Source organism: Crinia signifera, chromosome 3 (genome assembly GCF_055691185.1).
Source record: "Crinia signifera chromosome 3, ASM5569118v1, whole genome shotgun sequence".
NCBI classification, from domain to species: domain Eukaryota; kingdom Metazoa; phylum Chordata; class Amphibia; order Anura; family Myobatrachidae; genus Crinia; species Crinia signifera.
In genome coordinates, this window is record NC_139219.1 from 116,104,008 (window position 1) to 116,128,326 (window position 24,319).

The 24,319-nt window shown below is 42.4% G+C and overlaps 1 protein-coding gene across 3 annotated transcripts in view; it reads right to left on the reverse strand.

Annotated features, from left to right (window-relative positions):
- The window catches only part of KMO (kynurenine 3-monooxygenase), a 744,737-nt gene that overhangs the window by 328,785 nt on the left and 391,633 nt on the right, over positions 1-24,319 (reverse strand). For all 3 annotated transcript variants that reach the window (XM_083176397.1, XM_083176396.1, XM_083176395.1), the window contains one exon: positions 6,871-6,958. In XM_083176397.1, coding sequence (XP_083032523.1) covers positions 6,871-6,958 — 88 coding nt within the window. The remainder of the gene's footprint in view (positions 1-6,870; positions 6,959-24,319) is intronic.

Genomic DNA, 24,319 nt, shown 5'->3' on the forward strand with positions numbered 1-24,319 from the left:
GCAGAGCAGCTTCGTCTTGGCAAAAGATGCAGCTTTCTGCATCTTCTCCCAGTGGCGGTGCAATAACACATTTTGGGCCTCTTCATGGAATTTTAGTGACGCTAAAACCATAATGCCCCCTTAAGTGTGGTGTAAATGGATAATGCCCCCACTAGTGTTTCTTAAAAAGAATGCCCCGTCCTACATGGGGTTTAAATGCTCGTTACCATGGGGGTTACATGCTCATTGCCATGGGGGTGACATTCTTGCTGCCATGGGGTTTACATGCTTGTTGCCATGGGGTTTACATGCTTGTTGTCAAGTGTGTAATGGCTGGCTGAGTAGAGTATGATGACAAGGGACATGAGTGCTTACTCACCCTGTCCTCCTCACCCATGTCCTGCAGAGCAGCCATGCCAGGCGGGGGAAGGGCTTCAGGACAAAACTGCTCCCGGCCCGCAGACTCCTCTCCTCCACCTCCATGCACCGGGAGCTCCGCATACGCTGGAACAGCCTCAGTCTGCAGGAAGGCTCCAGTGTTCCAGTCGCGCCTTCTCAATGAGCGTGTCCAGGAAGGAGAGGATGCGCATCAGCAGCTGCGCATCTTCCCAGCTCTCAGGAACCCGGCGATCATTAGGAAGACATCGGGTCTCCGGGTGAAGGTAGCCATTCCTAGGCCCGACTCTCCAGGCCTGTTGGTACCGGTTTGCTCCCCCTTTAACAGCTGGTACTCAACTTCTGCCGCCGGCTGCTGGAGGTGGGTGACAGTGCAGGGTGGGTGGTGACGGCAGGGGGGGGGGGGGGAATCGGCCTTTCTGATGGCTTCAGTGACAGAGCATGCTTTCAGATTGGCTGAAAGCATGCCCCTGTCACTGCTGCACTTGTAGTGGTGCCGCTTTCACTCATTTTTTTAAATGGGCTATTACAGCCCTCTGCATGTCACCGCCCCCTGCCCACCTCCTGCTTCCAGCTTTTTGTAAGGGGCAGCTGGAGGCACGGATTTAGGTGCCTCAGAAATCCATTTAAACAATGAGAATGAATAGATTAATATAAAGAAGGTGCTTATGACACAGAATATGTGTCATAAGTATCTTCTTTGTATTATTTTAATCATTAATGACAGGGGAGGCACTGCCTCCCCTGACTGCGCGTCCCTGCCCAGAAGTCTATTTATTGCCTTGAATGTAGAAAATCAATTTACCTGCTGATATCAGATATTACTATTAAGTAGAGATGGGCGGTTTGCGAACGTAGTGGATCTTTTGGACGGATCCCATAAAAGAGTGAGGGAGCCGCCGATCCCAAAAAGGTGAACAGTCGTTCTTTTACTTTGTTTCGTTTTTCATTACAATGCAATTGCCTGATCTCAGCACTGCCACCTGTGGCAGCTGAGATGTACTAACTCTGAAGACTGAGTACAGTGCTGTGACTGCAAGTGAAAGAAAGAATAAAAAGGCTGCTGCTGCTAGGGATGGCCATCGGTGCAGACGCCATCGATGGTGATTTTGCACCCAGCCATCGATCAGTGTTTTATTCGGTCATGTATGTTCTTATTTGTTCAGCTCACTATTTAAAATATATATTTTTTTTAAATGGCAATAAATGATTGTAAAACTTATTTATTATCAAATTAGCCCTTTTTTCAAAGTGAGCCGAGGACCAGTCTAAAAGATCTGGATCTTTTCACGGAGTGATCTGCTGGATCCCGGCTCGTCTTAGTGACCCGTTTTGCCCATCTCTACTTAAGCTTATTCTGGCTCCTGCTCAGCTTCCTTATTATTGAAGCTGCTTCCATCCATTTACACTGTCTTTATTTTGTCATGGTTTTCTGCACATTGAAGTCTTGAAAAAAATGTAGTGTTGACATTGAAACGTCGACCTACCAGTTTTGATGTGCATTCTTGCTATTATCATTGTGACATGCAACTAAAAACCATTTAAAAGTTCCTTGGAGTGATGCCAGTTTTTTCCAGACTATCTATCTTTTTTGGAAGGCACCCAGGGCAATTTAATTCTTCATAAGGGAGTGCCAGCTCAACCACAAGTATATACACCAGGACCATCACGGTGGGCCACCCGGAGCAAGGCACCCAATCACCTTACAACTTTCAGCAAACCACACCTGGCAAAAGCAACCTGTGGATTACAAAATGGACTCTCAGCCTAATACCTTGGCAGGCTGCCACACCATGCCGGCCACCAAAGGTTTATTACACAGTTTCAGCGACGTAGAAGCCCAACAGATCCTGTTTGATGACACAGATGCTGACCTTGTTGCCGACACATCACTGGATGACATCTTGCATCAAATGTTCCAACTTAAAAAGCGAGAGGTGGACTACCTGCTGTATGGATCATCGTTATCTAAATATTACAGACAGCATATGATACCTCTGGGATTCCGGATTAGAAATATTCCAACCAGAGGAGTGGAGACACTTCATCAAATCCCTGCAATACAAACTGCCAACCCAGACTGGCTCCGCAACCTGAATAACAAGGTTGACAATTATAAAAAGGACTTGCTCAAATTTAAGGCTGGTAAATTCAGCACGGTATCTCGCGACTATGAAGACAATAAAGTCTACAGGTGGCTCATGGGGGGTGAGCCAGGGCCACAAAGTTACAACAAACAGGGCTCACATGGATACCATCGCAGGAGAGAGAACCGTACACGGGATACAGTCACCTCCAATTCGGATAGTGACTTCCGTGTACAGGAGTCTGATGATGGCACTCGTAGAGCAGAAGTCCCTTTAGAACCAACAGCCGCAACAAGCCAAAAAGGAAAGCCACCCGCCGGAGCGGCTAAAATCAGAGGGCAAAGAGAGCTCAAGGCTCTAATGAGGAGCTAATTTACAACTTGTCTACACACATCTTAAAACCAGCTGAGGTATCGGTCCTTAAAAAAGGCTTGTCATTTATACCACAAATGTCCATAACGAATTACAATAGCAGATAGAACGACACAGATTCGACTGCAATCTTTGACTGAAAGAACATTTCCAGTATATGGAGTCATCAGAAATGACAGGACCCATTTAACAATTCATTCAGTCAAGGACAAAATCCCAAATCTACCCTTCAGCCTCCAATACTTCTCTACCCAGGAAGACGGAGGACAGAAAAAGGGATGTCTCTGTGTGGCGCACCAGAGAAGAAGAATTAATTAAAATTTAGCTTTTAATTTGTTATTTTCTAAAAGGGAGCAAAATAAAAACACAAATTGACACATACATACACAAACATGTATTTAAAACGGGATAAGACTATCCCTGCAACGTGAGACCCCACTGTCGCCTGTACCTTCCAAGTAATATTTATATTTGCAATTTTAATGTCACAATTTTCAAAATAAATGCAACATTTTTACAATGTTGTCTGTTTATTACACACGGACATGGGTGGTTGTAAATATGTTTCTCTGAAGTGGGTACCACAGTTTATTCGTTGACACTCACTGTGTCTGTATGTCAGTAAATCTGATTATTTGTATTCATCTGTGATATACCAGAGTGGTAGAATAATTTTTCAGTCACTGGCTGTGATCATGATAGTGTGATCGGGGTTTTTACATATATATCCCCCTTAATTCTGCTGCTGAGAAACGAGACCCGAAGCAGACTGTGGTCTGTCTATCGGTATCTCGTCTGCTATGCAGTTTCTGTTAGCCGCCAGTGACTAACACAGAGGCTGCAACGCCGGGGAAAGAATGCCACCGGGTATGCGCCTGAGTAAGCTGAGCACAGAGGTCGCGGTCACGGACGTCAAGTGCCGCGCCTCAGGTTCAGCCGCTTCAGAGTGCGATGCACCACTTAAGTACTAAGCCCTATCTAAACAGATAAAAATGCATTCAAATTGGGGAAGGGAACAGGGGGTCAAACTGAGTGTTTGGTTAGCGCACGCTTCGCTGGGGAGCTTCGTCAGGACCGGTTGGTCCTGCACTGTGTTGCCTCATTCATGCATGTTATTATTAGCCATTTAACTTGTCATATTATGCGGGTTCATTTATGTACATTGTCATCCACAGGATGACGTCCGGCGGCTGGGGATGTCAGCTGTATGCGTCTCCCGGCAACAGGAGCAGGAAGCTGACGTCAGGCGCTCTGGATCTCCCCTCGACGGGGGCGGGACGGTGTGCACCCAGCCGCCGGACGGACAAGCCAGGTAAGCAGCTATTTAAGCTCCATTTACACTGTCTTTATTTTGTCATGGTTTTCTGCACATTGAAAATGTCGTGTTGACATTGAAACGTCGACCTACCAGTTTTGATGTGCATTCTTGCTATTATCATTGTGACATGCAACTAAAAACCATTTAAAAGTTCCTTGGAGTGACGCCAGTTTTTTCCAGAGGAAATTGTAATATCCAGCTTGACTTTGTATTACACTAGTGGACACGTTGTGTTTAGCGATCTATTGTAAGCTAAATCACACCTACCTTTGTTGTCACTGCTATGCCCTGTGGGCAGTTTTATTGAAAATGTATTTTACTTGTATGATTCTGGTCAATAAATTAAGGTTTAGTGCACCCTGAATCCCCCCCTTTTTCCATCTTTCGAACCGGGTCCTATCTAACAGGGGATCCAATCAGGGTAGCAGCTCTTCTATCCACTTTATTGTGCGCAGTGTGTGATAGATATATATATGTTTCTTTGCTGCCCTGACGAAAACGCGATTAAAGCGTTGAAACGTTGGCGTCTACACGGCGTTGTGTCAACTGTTTCTTCATACCGAGTGCCGCTACTAATATCTGTGTATATTGAGCCTGCTAGCACATGCCGTGGAGGGCACCGGGAAAGTTTACACCTGTATGCAGTGAGTGCAGGAGCTATCATCCATTATATATATATATATATATATATATATATATATATATATATATATATATATTGATCGGCACTCCAATGTAGCTGTCCCGAATGGGTAATGCCCGGGTACCTGCCTGAGTGTATTCCTACACCAAATGTACAGTCCGAGCAGCGGAGGCACTCCTGGGGCTTGTAGTACGATAAAAGAAGACACAGACCCCTGCGTCTGTGTCTTCTGTTGTCGTACTACAAGCCCCATGAGTGCTTTGGGGGAAATATTTAGTTCCTATCTCAAGGGATGCCATGCAGTGATAAAACCCTGTCCATCTGGAATAGCTCACTGAACATATGGAATAAACAGAATGAACAATGGTACCTTCAATCACTCAACCTATGTGTGTCCCCTGTGGTTTAAGAAAATAGAAATCTAGTACTAACATGAATACATTGCATAGAGTAGAACAGATAACATAATTCAATTGCATATATTGGCAATATTAAGGTCGTTCAGACATAGGTCCTTTCCTAACTTGGGTAGGTAAGCGGCCGCCTCAACGAACACCCAGTTCCCCCCCCCCCCTCCTCGGTAACATGCAAAGGGATGTGTCTGAGAACACATCCTCTAAAATGCGGCCGAAGGGAAGAGAAATCATTCGTTGGTCACCGACCATCAAATGATTTCTCTTCCCTTCGGAAATTGGTCAGTGAAAACTGACTGTTATTTCAGCCGGAGATGGCCAAAAAGGGGGCATTGATGTCATGTGGTGTCAGCTGCCTGTTCCAAGCATACATCGGCCCTCCTGCATACCCAGGCGAACCACCAGAGGTTTCATGGGAATGCACATAAAATGCTAGGCATTCCCCTGCTCTGGCCTGGTGTCCACCCCGGCCCATCTCCCTGCTCGGTGAGTGTTAAACTCATCAAGCCGGGGGTCTGCACATTTGCAGACCCCCTTCATCATAATGAGGCCAAATTCAAAGTTGAATCACAACCACAGTTTGGGTGTCAGCCATACTTACCTACCCTCCTGGAATCCCCCTTCCCACCTCCTAAAAAGTGGGGTAAGTCTCCTGGAATATGGGCAGTATTCTGTGACCCCACCCCCTCCCCTTTAGTCTAACCCACCTCTGTGCAATGCCTGAACTACAGACCACAAGGACTCTTGCGACAACCACAACATGATGTGCCATCAACGGCCCGCCGCACCCCTTTTTCATTTTGTCATCGGTCCCGCCTCACCTGCATCACTGAATTGGCTGCCCTCTCCTGCAGAGGGCAGCCAGAAAGTAAGCAACCATGGTGTGAGCAGCAACATGCTACGGAGAATGAGTAAACACAAAAATGTAATGTAGATAGTTATATAGGGGGACATATTTATTTGAGGTGGGAAATTGAGAAAAACTATGATAAAGGTCACATACCTTTAATTTCCTCAAAGGTGATTTAATTAGAACCTCAGTCACTTTGATTATACCATCTGTGCACAAGCAAAGATAACCCCAAAACTAGGTTCACCTTATTATAGTGTCCTCCCTGTGTAAAATGAAATCCCTTAACAAAGTGGTCTTCAAACTCGGTCCTCAGGACCCCACACAGTTTGCCTTTTCTATATCACCTAGCAGGTCCATTCATTGCTGACACCATTTTAAAAAATACACAGGTGGACCTTATTTCACTTGTGATTATGGGCCTTATTCTAGTTCACTCTTTCTGACAAAATCCTTCTTAGATGAACAAAACCACGTGCAATGCAGGGGGGAAGATGTAAATGTGCAGAGAGAATTAGATTTGGGCGAGTTATTTTGTTTCTGTGCAGGGTAAATACTGGCTGCTTTAGTTTTATACTGCAATTTAGATCTCACTTTGAAGAAAAATCCCACCCAAATCTAATTCTCTCTGCACAAGTAACATCTGCCCCACCTGCAGTGCACATGTTTTGTCCATCTAAGAAGGATTTTGTCAGAAAGAGTGAACTAGAATAAGGCCCTATGTGAGGAAACATGAAAATCATGAACTGTTTGGAGTCCCGAAGACCAAGTTTGAGAACCTGTGCTTTAATATATGAGTTTGTATGGCTTACCTGTAAAAAGTCATTGTGCCACAGTTAATATCACAGTAACTCAATTTGTGTTCAAAATGTAACGTCACATTTGAATACTTTTCTGCAGCTGTTGAAACAAAAACAAATGAAAATATTAATTTCCCCTTATTTTTGACATTTTTAAATTGAAGCTCATGCATAGTTGTCTGTTTGGCTGTCAGATGGGCATTTAGCTAGTTGGGGACTAAACCATGAGGTATTTTGCTTGTCTCTATATATCAGTCAGTGGTGTTTATGTAGGCAAGTTATACCCCTTTTCCACTAGCAACCTGGGTCAGACCCAGTAATTTGTATCCGGATCGATACTGGGTTGGACCTGAGTTTAAGACACATTTCCACATTTCCACTATAGTGCTACCCGGAAAATTGCTGGATCAACACATTTACAATTAAACCGGGTAAGGCCTGTTTTTTCCTATAGATTACATAACAAAAGGCCTTTTTAAAGGGCTTTACTAAGGGGGAGGTCACAAAACAGGGCCACCATTAAAGAAAACATTTCCTGATTAAAGAAGAGACCACAAATATGTATTTGAAAAATGTTGCTTTTATTTCAGACCCATTCAATATGAAACCTTTTCAAAAGTGTCTTTACACAAGACATTTTAAACTTTTGTGAAAACTGGTGTTTGCAGTATTCCTGAGCCATTGGTATACCTAGCCATATAAAAAGTGCACATAAACATGTACAAAATGCACATACTGTAAAAGTGCCCCAGATACTCCAATCAGCTCTGTTTTTCAAATATACTGGGTTGGGAAAGTTTCCACTACCCCTGAACCCAGGTGCAAACCGGGTCCAACCCTGTTGATTACCTGAGTTGGTGTCCCCCCCCGCGCGCGCGGTACCTCCGCACCCCACCATTACACCTCCACACCTCTGCACCCCCACCGCTGTCATACAGTGAGAGAGAGAGAGAGATCAGCTTCGGGCACAAGATTTCAAATGAATAGGGTGGCCAATCAGCGGTTTCCCATTATTATTATTATGCTAGCATGCAGTGTAGGGACCTCCATTGTAAGAGCCTTGCCAGGGCCTGGAGGTGTACCATATCTTTAAAAATATATTTAATTGTCTGAAAACTCTGGCTTTTACCTGGCATTTGAATGCTGGATCATTTTGCAAGTTCTAGCCTGGCACACACCCGAGCCCCCCTCCCCCGAATGTACAGCATCTCTTCTGTGACCACCACTGCTCAGAGCAGAGCAGTGGTAATCTCCAGCTCCCCCCAACTGCCCACCACCCACAGGACATTGCCACCCGTGGGAGGGACAGCAGGACAGGGCATAGTCACATATCAGTTGATGTAATCAGGGCAGTTGCGAGGTATGATAATGCCTATGCTGAATGCATCAGCGCCACATGTGTCAGTAAAACCACTATGTGACACTCCCATAAGGTGCAAAACACACTTGTCTGATTAGCCACCCCGTCACAACCGAGGAACATCAAATATTGTAAATTTCTGCCACCATGTCACAAAACCTGTACTGCCACTATATACAAACAAAATCTGTATCCATTGCTCCATTCACATCCATTCACAAAAGTATATTTATGGACCATATGGCGATAAACTAGAAAAGTTATTTCGCTATATAGATGACATTTATTCTGTGGTCAGGTACACCAGACAATGCTCTTGATGAATCAGTGAAATTAGACTTTTACTTTGCCTCCAAAAGAATGAACTTCTTAGAGGTTACCCTATTTAGAACAGAGACTTGGATATATTCTATATACGGTACTGTAAGAAAAACTCAGGGCAAATAGTCAACATCCCACACACCTTAAGAAGAGACTGCTGATTTCCCAGTTCCTTAGGGTACTAAGGATAAACACCTCTATTGAGAATACTAAACGACAAATAGATGAGATGCACCTTTGCTTCCTCCAGTACTTAGCCACTATGATTAAATGTTGTATTCACAAAGTCTACTGACTTTATCAGCACTATAACAGGACTGTGACAGACCAGAAGGTATAACAACATACATTAGTGCTTATGATCACACATCCAACACTTCGCGATAACTACTTAAGAAACACTGGCCACTGGACAATTCTGACCCAGCCTCTTGACCGATCACCATTTTGAGGTGTGCCAAAGGGGACCAAATTTATTGATGCACCTTCTCCATCAACTGATATGTGACTATGAAGAAACGAATTTGGCTGCTTTAAATGCAGCTACTGTAAAACTTGCAGATCAATGTTAACTGATGCAACTTTCCCCATCCTCATACAGGAAATAAGATTAAAATTTGACAATAAATTGACTTGCACAATGGACTTTGTGATTTATTTATTAACATGTCCCAGATTGAACAATATAGGATTCACAACTAAATGTTTCCAGAAAAGAATGGCGAAACACAGGGCCTCCATTAGATCCTCCTTAACATCTGACACATCACACAAACCTGTTGCCAGACATTTCCTGATTCGTAGTCATCAAATGTAATCTCTTGGTTGTATGCTGATCGGTGCCTAAACCTATACAAGGAGGCAATCGGGAACTGATCCTCAAGAAAAAGGATGCCAATTGGATCATTGAATTGAACACTATCAACCCCAATGGGTTGAATAATTCACTTAACATCTTTCTATTAGGGGCAAAACTCTGGGAAGCAATGGAGTCATCTGCTGCTGGACTCCTGCTCCCAAGGGTGCACCTCCAGATCCCTTGTTGGCAGAAATCAGAGATTAGCAATGTACAACATAGAAGGACCGGTGCCCATAGGTTGGTCATCACTTGGTAACCTATCAAGGTTTGTATAATAATCAACAGTAAATTGATGTTCAACATGTGGAAAAAAGTCAACAGCATATGTGTTATGGACTTTTAATAAACAATTTGGGAGCTATTCTTTTACTGTTGATTATTATACAGACCTTTATAGGTTATCAAGCAGTGACCAACATATGGGCACTCTCCAGTTTTAAATCTGCATATGGAAGTATAGTAGGTTCACTGTGTCTCTTTGGCACCCTTTTCAGATAGTCACACAGTATAAATAGCACCAGCCCAGCAGCAGATTCCATGCTGTAGAAGATGCTGTGTGGTCAATAATGTGCCTTTTATAAGATGAAAAGACGATGGTCCTGATTGGATGAAAACGTTGAGTACCCCCATATTTTTTATGATGCCTACTTAAATAAATTCACAGCGGTTTTTATATGCAAATTTAAAATGGGAGAGTACTTCCTCATTATTTTTCTATAAGTTGGACACTTTATGGTTCTGGATGACACCCCAGTAAATGTACTTAATTTGGATGTGAGTGCCATCTTATCTACAAGTATATACAGTTGTGCTCATAAGTTTACATACCCTTGCAGAATTTGTAATTTTCTGGCCATTTGTCAGAGAATATTAATGATAACTCACAAACTTTTCTTCTACTCATGGTTAGTGGTTGGGTGAAGCCATTTATTGTCAAACAACTTTGTTTACTCTTTTTAAATCATAATGACAGAAACTACCCAAATTACCTTGATCAAAAATTTACATACCCCAGTTCTTAATATGTGTATTGCCCCTTTAACATCAATGACAGCTTGAAGTCTTTTATGGTAGTTGTGGATGAGGCTCTTTATTTTCTCAGATGGTAAAGTTGACCATTCTTATTGTCAAAAAGCCTCCTGTTCCTGTAAATTCTTGGGCTGTCTTGCATGAACTGCACGTTTGAGATCTCCCCAGAGTGGCTCAATGATATTAAGGTGAGGAGGCAGAGATGGCCACTCCAGAACCTTCACTTTATTCTGCTGTAGCCAATGACAGGTAGACTTGGCCTTGTGTTTTGGATCATTGTTATGTTGGAACGTCCAAGTACGTCCCTTGAGCAGCTTCTGGCTGATGAGTGCAAATTTTCCTCTTGTATTTTCTGATAACATGCTTGCCATCAATTTTCCAGTGCCTGCAGATCCGTTGACAATTATTTTGCTCTCCTTATGACTCAGAATCCAGACACATCAGTGCAGCACTGGATGAAGGATGCAAGGGTCTTTCAGGAGACCAGAAACTCACTGATCTTTTATAAACACACACTGATTACAAGCAAACAGATCACAGGTGAGGATGGTTACCTTTAGTAGCCATTCAAACCTGTTTGTGTCAACTTATGTGCATGTTATGAGGCCAAAATCTCCATGTTATATAAACTTTGGATCAGGGTCATTTGGGTAGTTTCTGTTGTCATTATGATTTAAATAGAGTAATCACAGTTGTTTGACAATAAATGGCTTCACCCAACCACTAACCATTAGTGAAAGAAAAGTTTGTGAGTTATCATTCATTTTCTCTGACAAATGGCCAAAAAATCACTAATTCTGCAAGGGTATGTAAACTTATAAGCACAACTGTGTATATATATATATATATATATATATATATATATATATATATATATATATATATATATATATATATAGATAGAGAGAGAGAAGGAAACAGAGTGCGCCCCTATCATGAAATTCCACCACCAGAAAATATCCAAACAATGGAAATTCCAGACCAATATCCAGTTTACAATTTAATACAAATTTAAAACAAGTAAAACACTTTTCATCTGTATGCAGTGTGGATCATTAAGGCAAGGAAAAACACCCAACATGTTTCGTTGACTTCCTCAGGGGTAAATTTCCGTATGTTAAGGGGTAGTGAAAATATTCACTCCCGGTATGCAACCTTCTTATTAGATAAAAAGAATGGATCCCTTGAAGATACCTAATATTAATGCATGACTGCATCAAATTCCATAGGTATCCATATGTATGTGGGTCCTAGGCTTTTCAAAAAGGACTCCTCAGACAGGAACACAGCAGGCTAACAATAAACCAACTGCAGTACAGACAGAAAGAAGTACTGGCAGACAGGCTGGGACAGCGCACGCATGAAGTCCTCAGAGAGGGCGCCGCGTCACTTCCAGCTGCGACAACCCGGAAGGAGAGCCCGGATGCCGAGGAGGGGACTGAATGGCGGCGCTGACGCAGGGACAAGGTAAGCTATATAACTCTGAATTGTATATTATATCACTGTTTCTGTCCTGAAGACGGTCTCCGGCCCAAAACACTGTAGACATTTTACAGCAAAATTTGATTCACAAGTACCTGGAGTGACACTATTCATTGTCCATTATATTCATGCATTGGACCTTCCAGCTGACAGCGGGCACCCAGGCCAAGGTTCTAAGTGGAGCAGGAGCCAGTGGGCAGTGACTGCCTTTACTGTACTGTGCATATACATATATATATATATATATATATATATATATAGAAAGAAATAAATTCTCAGAATGTGCCCTTCTTACAGTACTTGTGACAGGACAATTCTTTTGTCTAATACACAACAGAAGTACAATAACAATTTGTGACTTTAAAATTTTGACAATAAAAATTCTTTATTAAAAGATGTCTTCTCAGTGAGGGTATAAGCCCAACGCGTTTCGTCAACAGCTTGACTTCATCAGGGTCATTTGACAGCAGAACAATACACAGGAATTTCACACCGAAATAGGTTCCTTTAACAAGGCTCAAATACAGCGGTCATTTCTCCTATGGTGACGAATTTTTCAACAACAAGATCGCTCAATATTATCATGAAAAATATCATGTGTGGAAATGGTGTCCACTGATCCTCCTATAATTGCCAATAAATTCTGAGGGGAGATTTGGTAACCTCAGGGACAATATAAAGGAATCCAGTAGTCCACATCCGGTTTTGCCACTACGGTACTTATGTAGTATCTGGGCTGCCGATTTTTTGATTGTATGCCTTAAGTTAAGGCATACAATCAGATGCGATGCGATGCGATATCGGATGCGATGACCCGATTTTTCCATAGGAATCAATGTTAAAATGATTCCTATGGAAAAATTGGTCCTTTTCATACCCCTACTATCCAAGTGGGCATGGAGTTGGATATAAACCTGTGGCGAGCGTAGCGAGCCACCGAGCCCGAAGCGTGGCGAGCGAAGCGAGCCCCGCGAGGGGACGGTATTCGTCCCCTCGCGGGGCTCGCTTCGCTCGCCACGCTTCGGGCTCGGTGGCTCGCTACGCTCGCCACAGGTTTATATCCAACTCCATGCCCACTTGGATAGTAGGGGTATGAAAAGGACCCATTTTTCCCATTGAATTCCATGTTAAAATGGACTCAGTCCATTTTAACATTGATTCCTATGGAAAAATCGGGTCATCGCATCGCATCGAATCGCATGGTCGCATGCGATGCGATGCGATCTCCCGATCCGACCCGATTTAGAAATCGGCAGCCCAGATACTACATAAGTACCGCCACTACTATATAAAATACCAATTGGTGCATATTGTAAGAAGGGCGCATTCTGAGAATCTATTTCTCTCTATCTCTATCCTGGGTCCTGTCTAACAGAGGGCCCCTCAGAGTAGCTGCCATACGATTAGTGGAGCAGCACTTCCTCAACCGATTTCAATCCATGGGGTGCCATCCAAAACCCAGTTGGGTTAACATAGACGTCCAGACGGCGGCACTCACCCAAAAGAAACATTCACAGGCAGTGTTTCAACCTTTTAATCACGGTTCTTCATCAGGATATACAAATAACAATAAATACAAAACCGTATTTATATATACCCAGGAGAAATCCACACCAATAGTGTCAGGCTAGGATTGGCAAGGCAGGTGTCACAATAAGCGATCCCACATACATATGATTTACTGATTCTTCCTATCAAACATCTTCTGGGTAGGAAGTCTGAATCATAGAGTCCTGATATAAATCTGAAACAACTCAGAAGAAGAAAAAATATAGTGCAGATGGTTTGGACACCACAAGTGTTAGAGTATTTCTTGTTGGTATTACACTCACATATTAGATGTTAATCAATAGCGGAATAGGGACACTGAGGTCCTGCATAGATCACTCTGAGTCAAAGGGATTTCAGGATGTTCCTAAAACTTGAAAGATATATATCTAGTGCAACACTGTATAGATAGAATATCCAATTTATTGATACAGATGTACACTCACATTTAAAACAATAAAAACAAGCATGTATCACCACAGCGGGTGTATAGATGGTAGCCCAAGGTAATACTTGCTGATCGCTCCAACTGGGGGTACCGGTTCCTCCAAAAGTAGCGGATGATATACCAGCCAAGCAAAAACCAGAGACTGAAACCGGGATCCAAATGAGATGATGTTTTTCAGGCTTAAACGCGTTTTCGGACCTGGATGGTCCTTCCTCTGAAGCTGGTAACATCATCTCCTTGGAGCCTTTTTATTCACAGAGAGATAATGAGCACTTCCGGCTAAACAATGCGTGCCGGAAGTGCACTGTACGTTCCCAATATGGTTCCCCGATCGATATTTCATAACAAAGATACACAAGAAAATATATATACAGACAGTAGTATACAGATTAAAGTGACAGATGCATAATAGCTGCAAAATAGGACAGTGGTCGCATACAGTTTTATAGACGGACACCGCAATGTAAAAAGGGTCCGTAGCCGGAAGCGGAAGTGACGTGGGTGCGTTCCATTCTGTCAGGAAGGCGGAAGGACGTCATGCAGAATGCGTTCCACCTGTATATTTCATTTGGCTGATACGTTCTGCGTTCCAAACCGGCAGATTGGGGGTTACAGGCTCTGAAATCCACCTGGAGATGTAAAGATCTGGATCAGAGATTAGCAAAAGCCGAAATGAGGTGGATATATAGATTAAAAACACTAGTCCCCAATGGCCTTAACGGCGATTTTGAACTTAAGTGGTTTTTATAAATATTTTATTACTTTTTAACCAAGACTTTTTACTCATTTTTGCATTTTTACTCAATTTTCTAATTACCCCCGATCCTCTTTTCAGTATTGGAATTTTTAAAGATAATTTTAAAATGTATGTATTTATTGTGTACCTTTTATAATGTTATTTATTGATAATTGTGTTCATATATCCTTCTTTTTTATATGATGGACTTTTGAGGATCATTTTCCATATACTACTATCAAAAAAAACCTATGGACAGAGTAATACACCCATCTGTAGACATGTGGAACGCATATCTGCCGGTTTGGAACGCAGAACGTATCAGCCAAATGAAATATACAGGTGGAACGCATTCTGCATGACGTCCTTCCGCCTTCCTGACAGAATGGAACGCACCCACGTCACTTCCGCTTCCGGCTACGGACCCGTTTTACATTGCGGTGTCCGTCTATAAAACTGTATGCGACCACTGTCCTATTTTGCTGCTATTACGCATCTGTCACTTTAATCTGTATACTACTGTCTGTATATATATATTTTCTTGTGTATCTTTGTTATGAAATATCGATCGGGGAACCATATTGGGAAAGTACAGTGCACTTCCGGCACGCATTGTTTAGCCGGAAGTGCTCATTATCTCTCTGTGAATAAAAAGGCTCCAAGGAGATGATGTTACCAGCTTCAGAGGAAGGACCATCCAGGTCCGAAAACGCGTTTAAGCCTGAAAAACATCATCTCATTTGGATCCCGGTTTCAGTCTCTGGTTTTTGCTTGGCTGGTATATCATCCGCTACTTTTGGAGGAACCGGTACCCCCAGTTGGAGTGATCAGCAAGTATTACCTTGGGCTACCATCTATACACCCGCTGTGGTGATACATGCTTGTTTTTATTGTTTTAAATGTGAGTGTACATCTGTATCAATAAATTGGATATTCTATCTATACAGTGTTGCACTAGATATATATCTTTCAAGTTTTAGGAACATCCTGAAATCCCTTTGACTCAGAGTGATCTATGCAGGACCTCAGTGTCCCTATTCCGCTATTGATTAACATCTAATATGTGGGGGGGCGTGGCTTGGCGGCCATCCTGGACAGTGGCGTCTGAGCAGAGCTCCGTGAGACTTCACCTGAAAACCCCAGATACCTGCTTGGCACAACACCCCGGAGAACTCCTGCCGCCACCGGATCATCCCCAGAGCCCGCCGAGCTAGTTGCAGAGCCGGGGAGGGAGTGAAACCCCTCCTGCAGGCTGCGACGCTCGAAGCCAGCAAGCGACGCCCGCCATTTTGAAAGGCCGCGGCCCAGACGGCACACGCAGTGAAGGACTCCGCTCCTCTCCTAAACCTCCGCACAGAGCAGCAGTACGGAGTTGAAACCCAGCCCGGCATTCCGACCTCCCAGCCGGCTAAATACTCAGGTACCGGGCACTACCCTCCCAGTATTGTAGCGGGGCAGAGACGCGAGACGGCAGCTGCACTCGCAGAGGCAGTAATCACCGCAGCAGTCTCACAGGGCCTGGTAGCAACTGTTTCAGCTACTTAGGCACGAGTGGACATTTATAATCTCCCCTATATACTGCCACTATTCGCTGCAGAGGCACACACTACTTCTGCACTACTGTATCAAGCTGAAAGCACAAAGCTCTAATCTCTGAGACATATACATCAAAGGCAGAGTCAGCAATCAAAGACCCTAGAATTCTCCCTGCAGACCCCTTGGTTATATTTCAGCAGATCAGCAACAAGGGTCAAATGCACACCAGTATAAAGGAGGGAAGATTGCCTGTTTCCTGAGTCTGACACATACAGACATGGAATCACAATAAACATAAACCAAGCTCCCACCCGGAATCGGCTATTAGCTAGAGAGAATACCACTGATACCGACTGACATCTATTCTATTTTTACCCCCCCCCAAAAAAAAAAAAACCCAATACAAACATGGAAAGAATTAAATCAACCCCTCTGCCTCAACGCTCAGCACAACAGAGTGGGATACAAGTAAAAAGAGGCCCTGGGAACTCTAAATCTTCTGAAACAGAGACATCCTCCCCAGCACAAAAAAAGCTATTCCAGATAACCAAGAGGAAGACACTGAAATACATCAGCCCTCTAACCTGGTTCCGCTAACCTATGATGACATGGTGGATGCTATCACATCCACTATGGCCCCCCTTTTGGCTAAAGCTGTGAGCGACATCACATCCCAGCTCCAAAACCTAACACACAGAGTGGATACGGTCGAAAACAATGTAGGTGCTATAGCACACGACCTGGCTGGGGCCATGTGTGAAATAAAAAGACTTGAAAAGGAAAACTATAACATTATCAACAAACTTGAGGAAATCGAAAATCGTTCGAGAAGGAGCAACCTAAGATTAATAGGACTCCCGGAATCTGTTAAGGGCCCTGCCCTCGACCTCTTTGTGGGAACTACCCTTCCTCAACTACTCAATGTTAAAGCAGAGTGCGCTTCAATGGTCATAGAAAGAGTACATAGACTAGGTCCTCCCCCACGTCCTGGGGATACCAGACCAAGAGTCCTGATATTCAAATGTTTGAGCTATGTACACAAAACGATCCTATGGAGAGCTTCAAGGAAAATCTCGAACCTACAATGGGAAGGCAACAACCTCCGCCTGTTTCAAGACTTTTCGGCGGAAGTGACTAAAATGCGTAAAACATTTTCCCCAATTTGCAGCAGACTGGTTGCCGAGAAAATAAAATTCGCCCTTTTATATCCTGCAAAATTGAGAATTTTCTACAAGGACTCTCAATGTGATTTCACCTCACCAGCGGATGCCATTGAATTCCTTCGGAGTGAAATCCATAACAATGGAGACAATATCGCAGACACCCCCTAGTACTCCCCTATACTGGGGAAGTATCCTTTATCTTTTTGCTGGCACTTGATTAATCCGGGACATTTTCGTAAAGCTCGGCTATCTCTCATGCGATATTTTGCTGTTGATCTAAGAATTGGCACCATTTGAATTAAGCGTTAATATGTTATAACTTAATGTGTAGTTTTATTCTCCCCCTCTTAGTAACTCCCCTTCATAATCATCTGATTTCTTCTCCACTCTCTGTTCCCCACCTATCATCCCCACTTTCCTTCCTCCCCTTCCTCCCACCTTCCCCCCCCCCCCTTCCCCCCCCCCCACCTCCCCTCTTCTCATTAATATACTTACCTTCTTGACTCAGTTGGTTAGGAATAAATCAGATTTATGTATAAGCCTTTCCGGAGGGAGCCCTACTCCGGTTCTTTATGAATAAGTGTGCTGGACACGCTTATGCTACCGTTATATTGCTGCTCCTGGGCCGTAGCCTGACAGGTGGCTACGAGAAAACAGTTAGCTCGACTACCGAGCTCCAAATGTTTATATGTAATTTTACTATATATTGTTGTCTTGTCCCCCCCCCCCCCTTTGTGTCTTTCCTTTCCCAAGTGTAGCGATGAATCCAAAGCCTCAAGAAAACAACTGAACAGGTATGTCGGCGGGTCATCTCACCTCTTTCAAGTACCATGACAGAATTAAAAATTGGATCCCTCAATGTGGGAGGTTTCAATTCCCCCGCAAAAAGACGAAAAATCTTGGTATATGGGAATAAATTAAAATTAGACATCATGTATATTCAAGAGGCTCACTTAATTCCCTCAGAAATGATCAAATTACAAATGATGGGTTGGAAAATGATAGCTGCAGCAAGCTATAATTCAAAATCTAGAGGGGTAGTAATTTTGATAAAAAAAACCATCCCATTTGAGTTACTACAAAAAATAGAGGACATTGAGGGAAGATTTGTAATAGCTCAGATATCCCTGCACACACACATTTATACTTTATGCAACGTTTACGCCCCTACATCTTATAAAAAGACCTTTTATCACAACTTAATTAAAAGCCTAACCCCGTTCATGGACACAAGGTTGATACTTTGTGGCGACCTCAACTTAATTTCGGATACGTTTCTAGATAGATCAAACCATAATATACGTGCTCCCCCACTTCCTAAGTTGGGCGTTCCACAAATGGCCTCCACACTAAGACTCATGGACATATGGAGGGTGTTAAACCCCACAGCTAGAGAATTTACCTGCCAGTCAGCGGCCCATCACACATTTTCAAGGATTGACTATGTCCTGGGATCGGAGACCTTGCTCCCGAGACTCACAGCCACTGAAATCGAGCCAATAGTAGTTTCCGATCATTCACTCGTCTGGTTTAAAGTATTCCCGAACCATCTCCTCACATCTAACACTTTTACCGACAAATTAAGTAAAGACTGGGAGGAATATTGTCTGAATAACCTTTCACACGCTGACTCAGACCCAGCACTATTCTGGGTCACCGCTAAGGCAGTTTTGAGAGGAAATATCCTATCCTATGTAGCAAAATTAAACAAAAATTACTCGTCTGCTTTTCTATCACTCCAACAGAAACTAACGACAGCTTATACCAGATACCAACAAAACCCCACAACAGCCAACCGCCAACTCTACACATCAGCCAACACACACCTAAATGAATATCTACACAACAGAGGCAACAAATACTTATATAGTATAAATTACCGCTATCATAGTTTTGGGAACAAAACTGGCAAACTACTAACAAATATGCTTAACGGAACTAGAAACCCAACTGTAGTCCAACCCCTCAGACAATTAAATGGATCACTAACCTCCTCTAACGCTCAAATTGCTCAAGTCCTTAAGGACTTCTATGCGCACCTATATTCGCATAAACCCCCCCCCAAAATATCGGAAGACTCACATGAAGATTTTTCCTCTTCATTATACTCGTCAATAACATTTCCCAAGATTCCTACCGACAAAATTAAATCACTCACAGATCCTATAACTACAGAAGAAGTAGCGCAAGTGATTAAGGGTTTAAAAAAAGGTAAAGCACCGGGCCCGGACGGTTTTGGGAATAGCTACTACAAAATTATGAAAAACCAGATTTTACAACCTTTGACCAAGGCTTTCAACCACATATTAAAAACTAAATCTCTTCCATCCCTTTTTAATGCAGCATTCATTAAAACTCTTCCGAAAACGGGAAGAGATCTGACAAACCCTGGGTCATATAGACCGATATCTTTATTAAATTCGGACTATAAAATCTTAGCAAAAATTCTAACAGATCGTCTTAAACCTATAATGCCCTCAATAATCCACCCTGATCAGACGGGCTTCATAATGGGCAGGCAATCAGTAGTCAATGTGCGCAAAACAATAACAGCCATACATAAAATGCAAAACATCACGGAATCCCTTCCACCAGGCACAATATTATCTATTGATGCAGAAAAGGCCTTCGACCTTGTCCTTTGGCCCCACTTAAATAAGACTATGGAATTATTTGGTATCCCAGCAGAATTTATTGAGTATGTCAAATTATTGTACTTCAAACCAGTCTCCCAAATAGTTAGCAATGGACAGATATCAGACTACTTCCAATTATTTAAAGGAACCAGGCAGGGCTGCCCCCTTTCTCCCCTTTTGTTCGCCATAGCCATAGAGCCATTAGCCCTTCTCCTGCGCCAAAACAAAGAATTCACTGGCATCTTTATAAATAGATACGAACTAAAGCTCTCACTTTTCGCCGACGATATGATCCTTTACGTCACGAACCCACAAAAATCAATACCAACTATTCTTTCCCTGATACAAAAATTTAGCCTAATATCGGGGTATAAGATCAATCTAGACAAGTCAGAATTACTCTTCGTGGGAAATCATACAGTAGATACGACTAATGACCCCATTTTCAAAAAATTTAAAATAGCCCAGTCCCAGATAAAGTATCTAGGGGTAAACATTACAAATAAAACCCAAAATCTATATAAAGCAAATCACTCACAAATTATTTCAAAAACTTTAGCACTTCTAGAGACTTGGAACCAAATGCCCCTCTCACTACTCGGGAGAGCAGCGGTAATCAAGTCCATTATATTCCCAAAATTTTTTTATTTCATACAACTCCTTCCTTTGTCCTTAAAACAAACAGACATACAGAAGATAAACTCAGCGCTCACTAAATTTCTGTGGAAGGGCAAAAGGGCAAGGATAGCACTGACCAAACTAATGCTACCTAAATCTCATGGAGGACTTAGAGTCCCAGACTTTAAGGCTTATACGGCTTCTGTTCTATTTAGATATGCTAGCGATTGGCTGTTGGAAAAATCCATTTATACTGACTACGAATTAGACTGTGCAAACTTCCATCCATTCTCCCCAGCAGCTCTGCTACATCAGAAATATACTGACATACCGAAATCGTTATTAGACAATATCATTTTCAAAGATACGTATCTCAACTGGATATACCTGCATAAAAAACTAAAGAGAGACCCACATATATCCCCTTATATACCGCTTTGGGGAAACCCTGCCTTCCCCCCCTCTCTGTCCAATGCAACGATTTTGAAATGGAAACAAAGTGGCTTGTCTCTCGTGACCAAGGTCTTCGATCCGGGCGGTGTGATTATCCCCTTTAGTACATTAGCACAAACATACACATTGCCAAATTCCCAATTCTACCTATATCTTCAAGTAAGACATTATGTACAAGCATTAAACCTTTCACCGAACAATAGCTGGCCACCCCATCCAATCCTCAAAATTTTAACTTCCAGGACTACAGGGAAATATAAATTAAACTTATTATACCCTCATCTTATTGAAGCTAATATCACATTTGAAAATCAAATCAAAAACCTGGAAAATAAATGGCGGTCTGATATAACTCCTGGAATTGTCACTCCGGCAAATATAATAGAAAATTACTGTTCACTAACTAGATACCTAACTTCAGCATATCTCCAGGAAACACATTTAAAATTCATCCACAAATCTTTTATTTCCCCAGCTCAAAGGAAGTACATGGTAGCAGACGACTCAGGACATTGCTATAAGTGCTCAATGAGCAATGCTAAATTTATACACTGTTTCTGGGAGTGTTCGAAAGTGCGGAGATTCTGGTATAAAACTATCAATTATACCAACGCAATCCTTCAAACCTCAATAACAATGACACCAGAAGTCTGTCTATTATTGGACTTCCAGAAAGCAGGGGAAAATCCTATCCTAACACAAAATATTCCGATACTAGTTTTAATCTTTACTTTGGCAAAGAAATTGATTTTAAAACACTGGATAAAGAAGACAGCACCCAGTATTCAGGAACTAAAATCCTTATTATTACAATATCTGTACTTTGATCTTAAATCCATCATTTTACAAGAAAACTGTGCTACACATAAATTCAATTCAAAATGGCAAAAATTCATCTCCGCCCTAGATCAAGACTCCAAACATATTATTACGAACTACTTTGAAATCTCCTCATGGAGCAGAGTTAATCCCATGATAACGGAAAGCGTAGCAGAAAACAGAGCCTATAATTCCGCCTCTTGATTGGTTTAGAGCCCGCAGTATCCTAAAGGTGATGGGAAAGACCCTCCATAAGCCCCCAAAAGGTAACGAGCTCCCACGTTGACTGAGACCTACAAAGGGGAGAGATGACACGCAGACACATGCTATTAATACTGTAAGGAATATCTCAGTTAAGTATCAGCCGAAACCTGTTATATACTAGGCAACACTAGGAAACACTAAATCAGGCAGAGGAATCATTGCTACCCACCCCACACCCTTCCCTCCCCCACTCCTTCCCCCTTCTGTCTTTGTCAATGTTTAATACATGTATATGTTCATATAAGATAATCATTAGTTGTCAATAACAGTCAATTGTTACAGTCAAAACCTCGAGCTTAGTTGAGCAGTAGGTAAAGTTAGCTCTGACCCATAGGGTACTTACTACCCCTTGTCTCTCTTTTTTCTTCTCTTTATTTTTCTATACTCTCGTCCTCAAATCAAGCTGTATATCTAGATAGACTGTGACTATAGACTTACATACTAGTTAGTTTAATATAAAAAAAAAAAAATTCTTTATATTGCAGAGCATATGAAAGATTAGATTCTAGAATATATTTTCCCTAGATTTCGATATAGCATTACAAAATACAGCCTAATGTATAAAATAAAGCATAAGCATACTGTACAACTACTGTATAACTAATGCTTGATATGGATCACATTGACACTCTTGTACCATTCAATTTGTTTTGTATCTGATTTGTACTACTTGAAAGAAAAAAAAAAAAAACAATAAAAAAGTTTATTAAAAAAAAAAAAAAAAAAAAACATCTAATATGTGAGTGTAATACCAACAAGAAATACTCTAACACTTGTGGTGTCCAAACCATCTGCACTATATTTTTTCTTCTTCTGAGTTGTTTCAGATTTATATCAGGACTCTATGATTCAGACTTCCTACCCAGAAGATGTTTGATAGGAAGAATCAGTAAATCATATGTATGTGGGATCGCTTATTGTGACACCTGCATTGTTTTTTTGTCTATCTGTAAAACTTTGGTGAAAGTTTTTTCTGGGTGTCACTGGAGCTGTACTCCACAAAGTGGCGCATTTAGGAGGTTTATATATATTGTATAAGGCTAGGATTGGCGCCACTGAACTTGCTCCACGCATCTGCATGACGCACACAACAAGCTCGTCACCGCGTCAGCAGTGGAGGCCCGATAGAGCGCCCAACCCCGCCCCCGTTTCCATGGTGACACACCTAAACCCAGTACCCGGCACCAATACTGAATAAGCGGGAGACCAGTGACGGTTTACAGCGTCAGCGCGCCGCGCGTGTCCTGCCGCGTCATCACGCTGAGCCCTGCTGCCGTCCTCAGTCCATCCCAGCCGCATCAGGTTACCAAGGTAACTGTGTGTAAATAAACAGACATAAGAATCGTCAGCACGCAGGCTGACACAGTAAGAAAACCTCCACAATACGGATCAATTAGTGTCCCACATAGCATTACCAGGGAGAAGAAACAATATTAAACACATAAAAAGAACATATAAAGAAAAAACGTGTAGAATAATGTCAACACATATAAGTGTCGACATATAAATAATGAACAGAGAAAACATGAAAAAATGGCAGCATCAAAAATACAATAATCAAAAACAAGGCCATGAATGAAAGACATGCATAAAAATAGCATACAAGATATAGACAATACTGGAGTCAGCAATCAAAATATATTATGAACGTTCACTGAATGTTTACCAAAGTACAACTGAGGTGTATTTTACAAAAAAACAGTGTAAGCCTCTGAATTCATTGAGGCCTCTAGGGGCCAATGTGCCCAGCCGTTGAATCCATTGAGCCTCACACTGTAACAATTTTAATGATCTATTCCCTCTACGTATAGACTCAGGAATGTGATCGATGATCATAAAGTGTAACATAGGAATTGTGTGATGTGCCTCTAAAAAGTGACGTGCCACTGCCCCCCCCCCCCTCCCCTGAATGTACAGCATCTCTTCTGTGACCACCACTGCTCAGAGCAGAGCAGTGGTAATCTCCAGCTCCCCCCAACTGCCCACCACCCACAGGACATTGCCACCCGTGGGAGGGACAGCAGGACAGTCTCCAAATAGCAGGACTGTCCTACTGTAATCAGGGCAGTTGCGAGGTATGATAATGCCTATGCTGAATGCATCAGCGCCACATGTGTCAGTAAAACCACTATGTGACACTCCCATAAGGTGCAACACACACTTGTCTGATTAGCCACCCCATCACAACC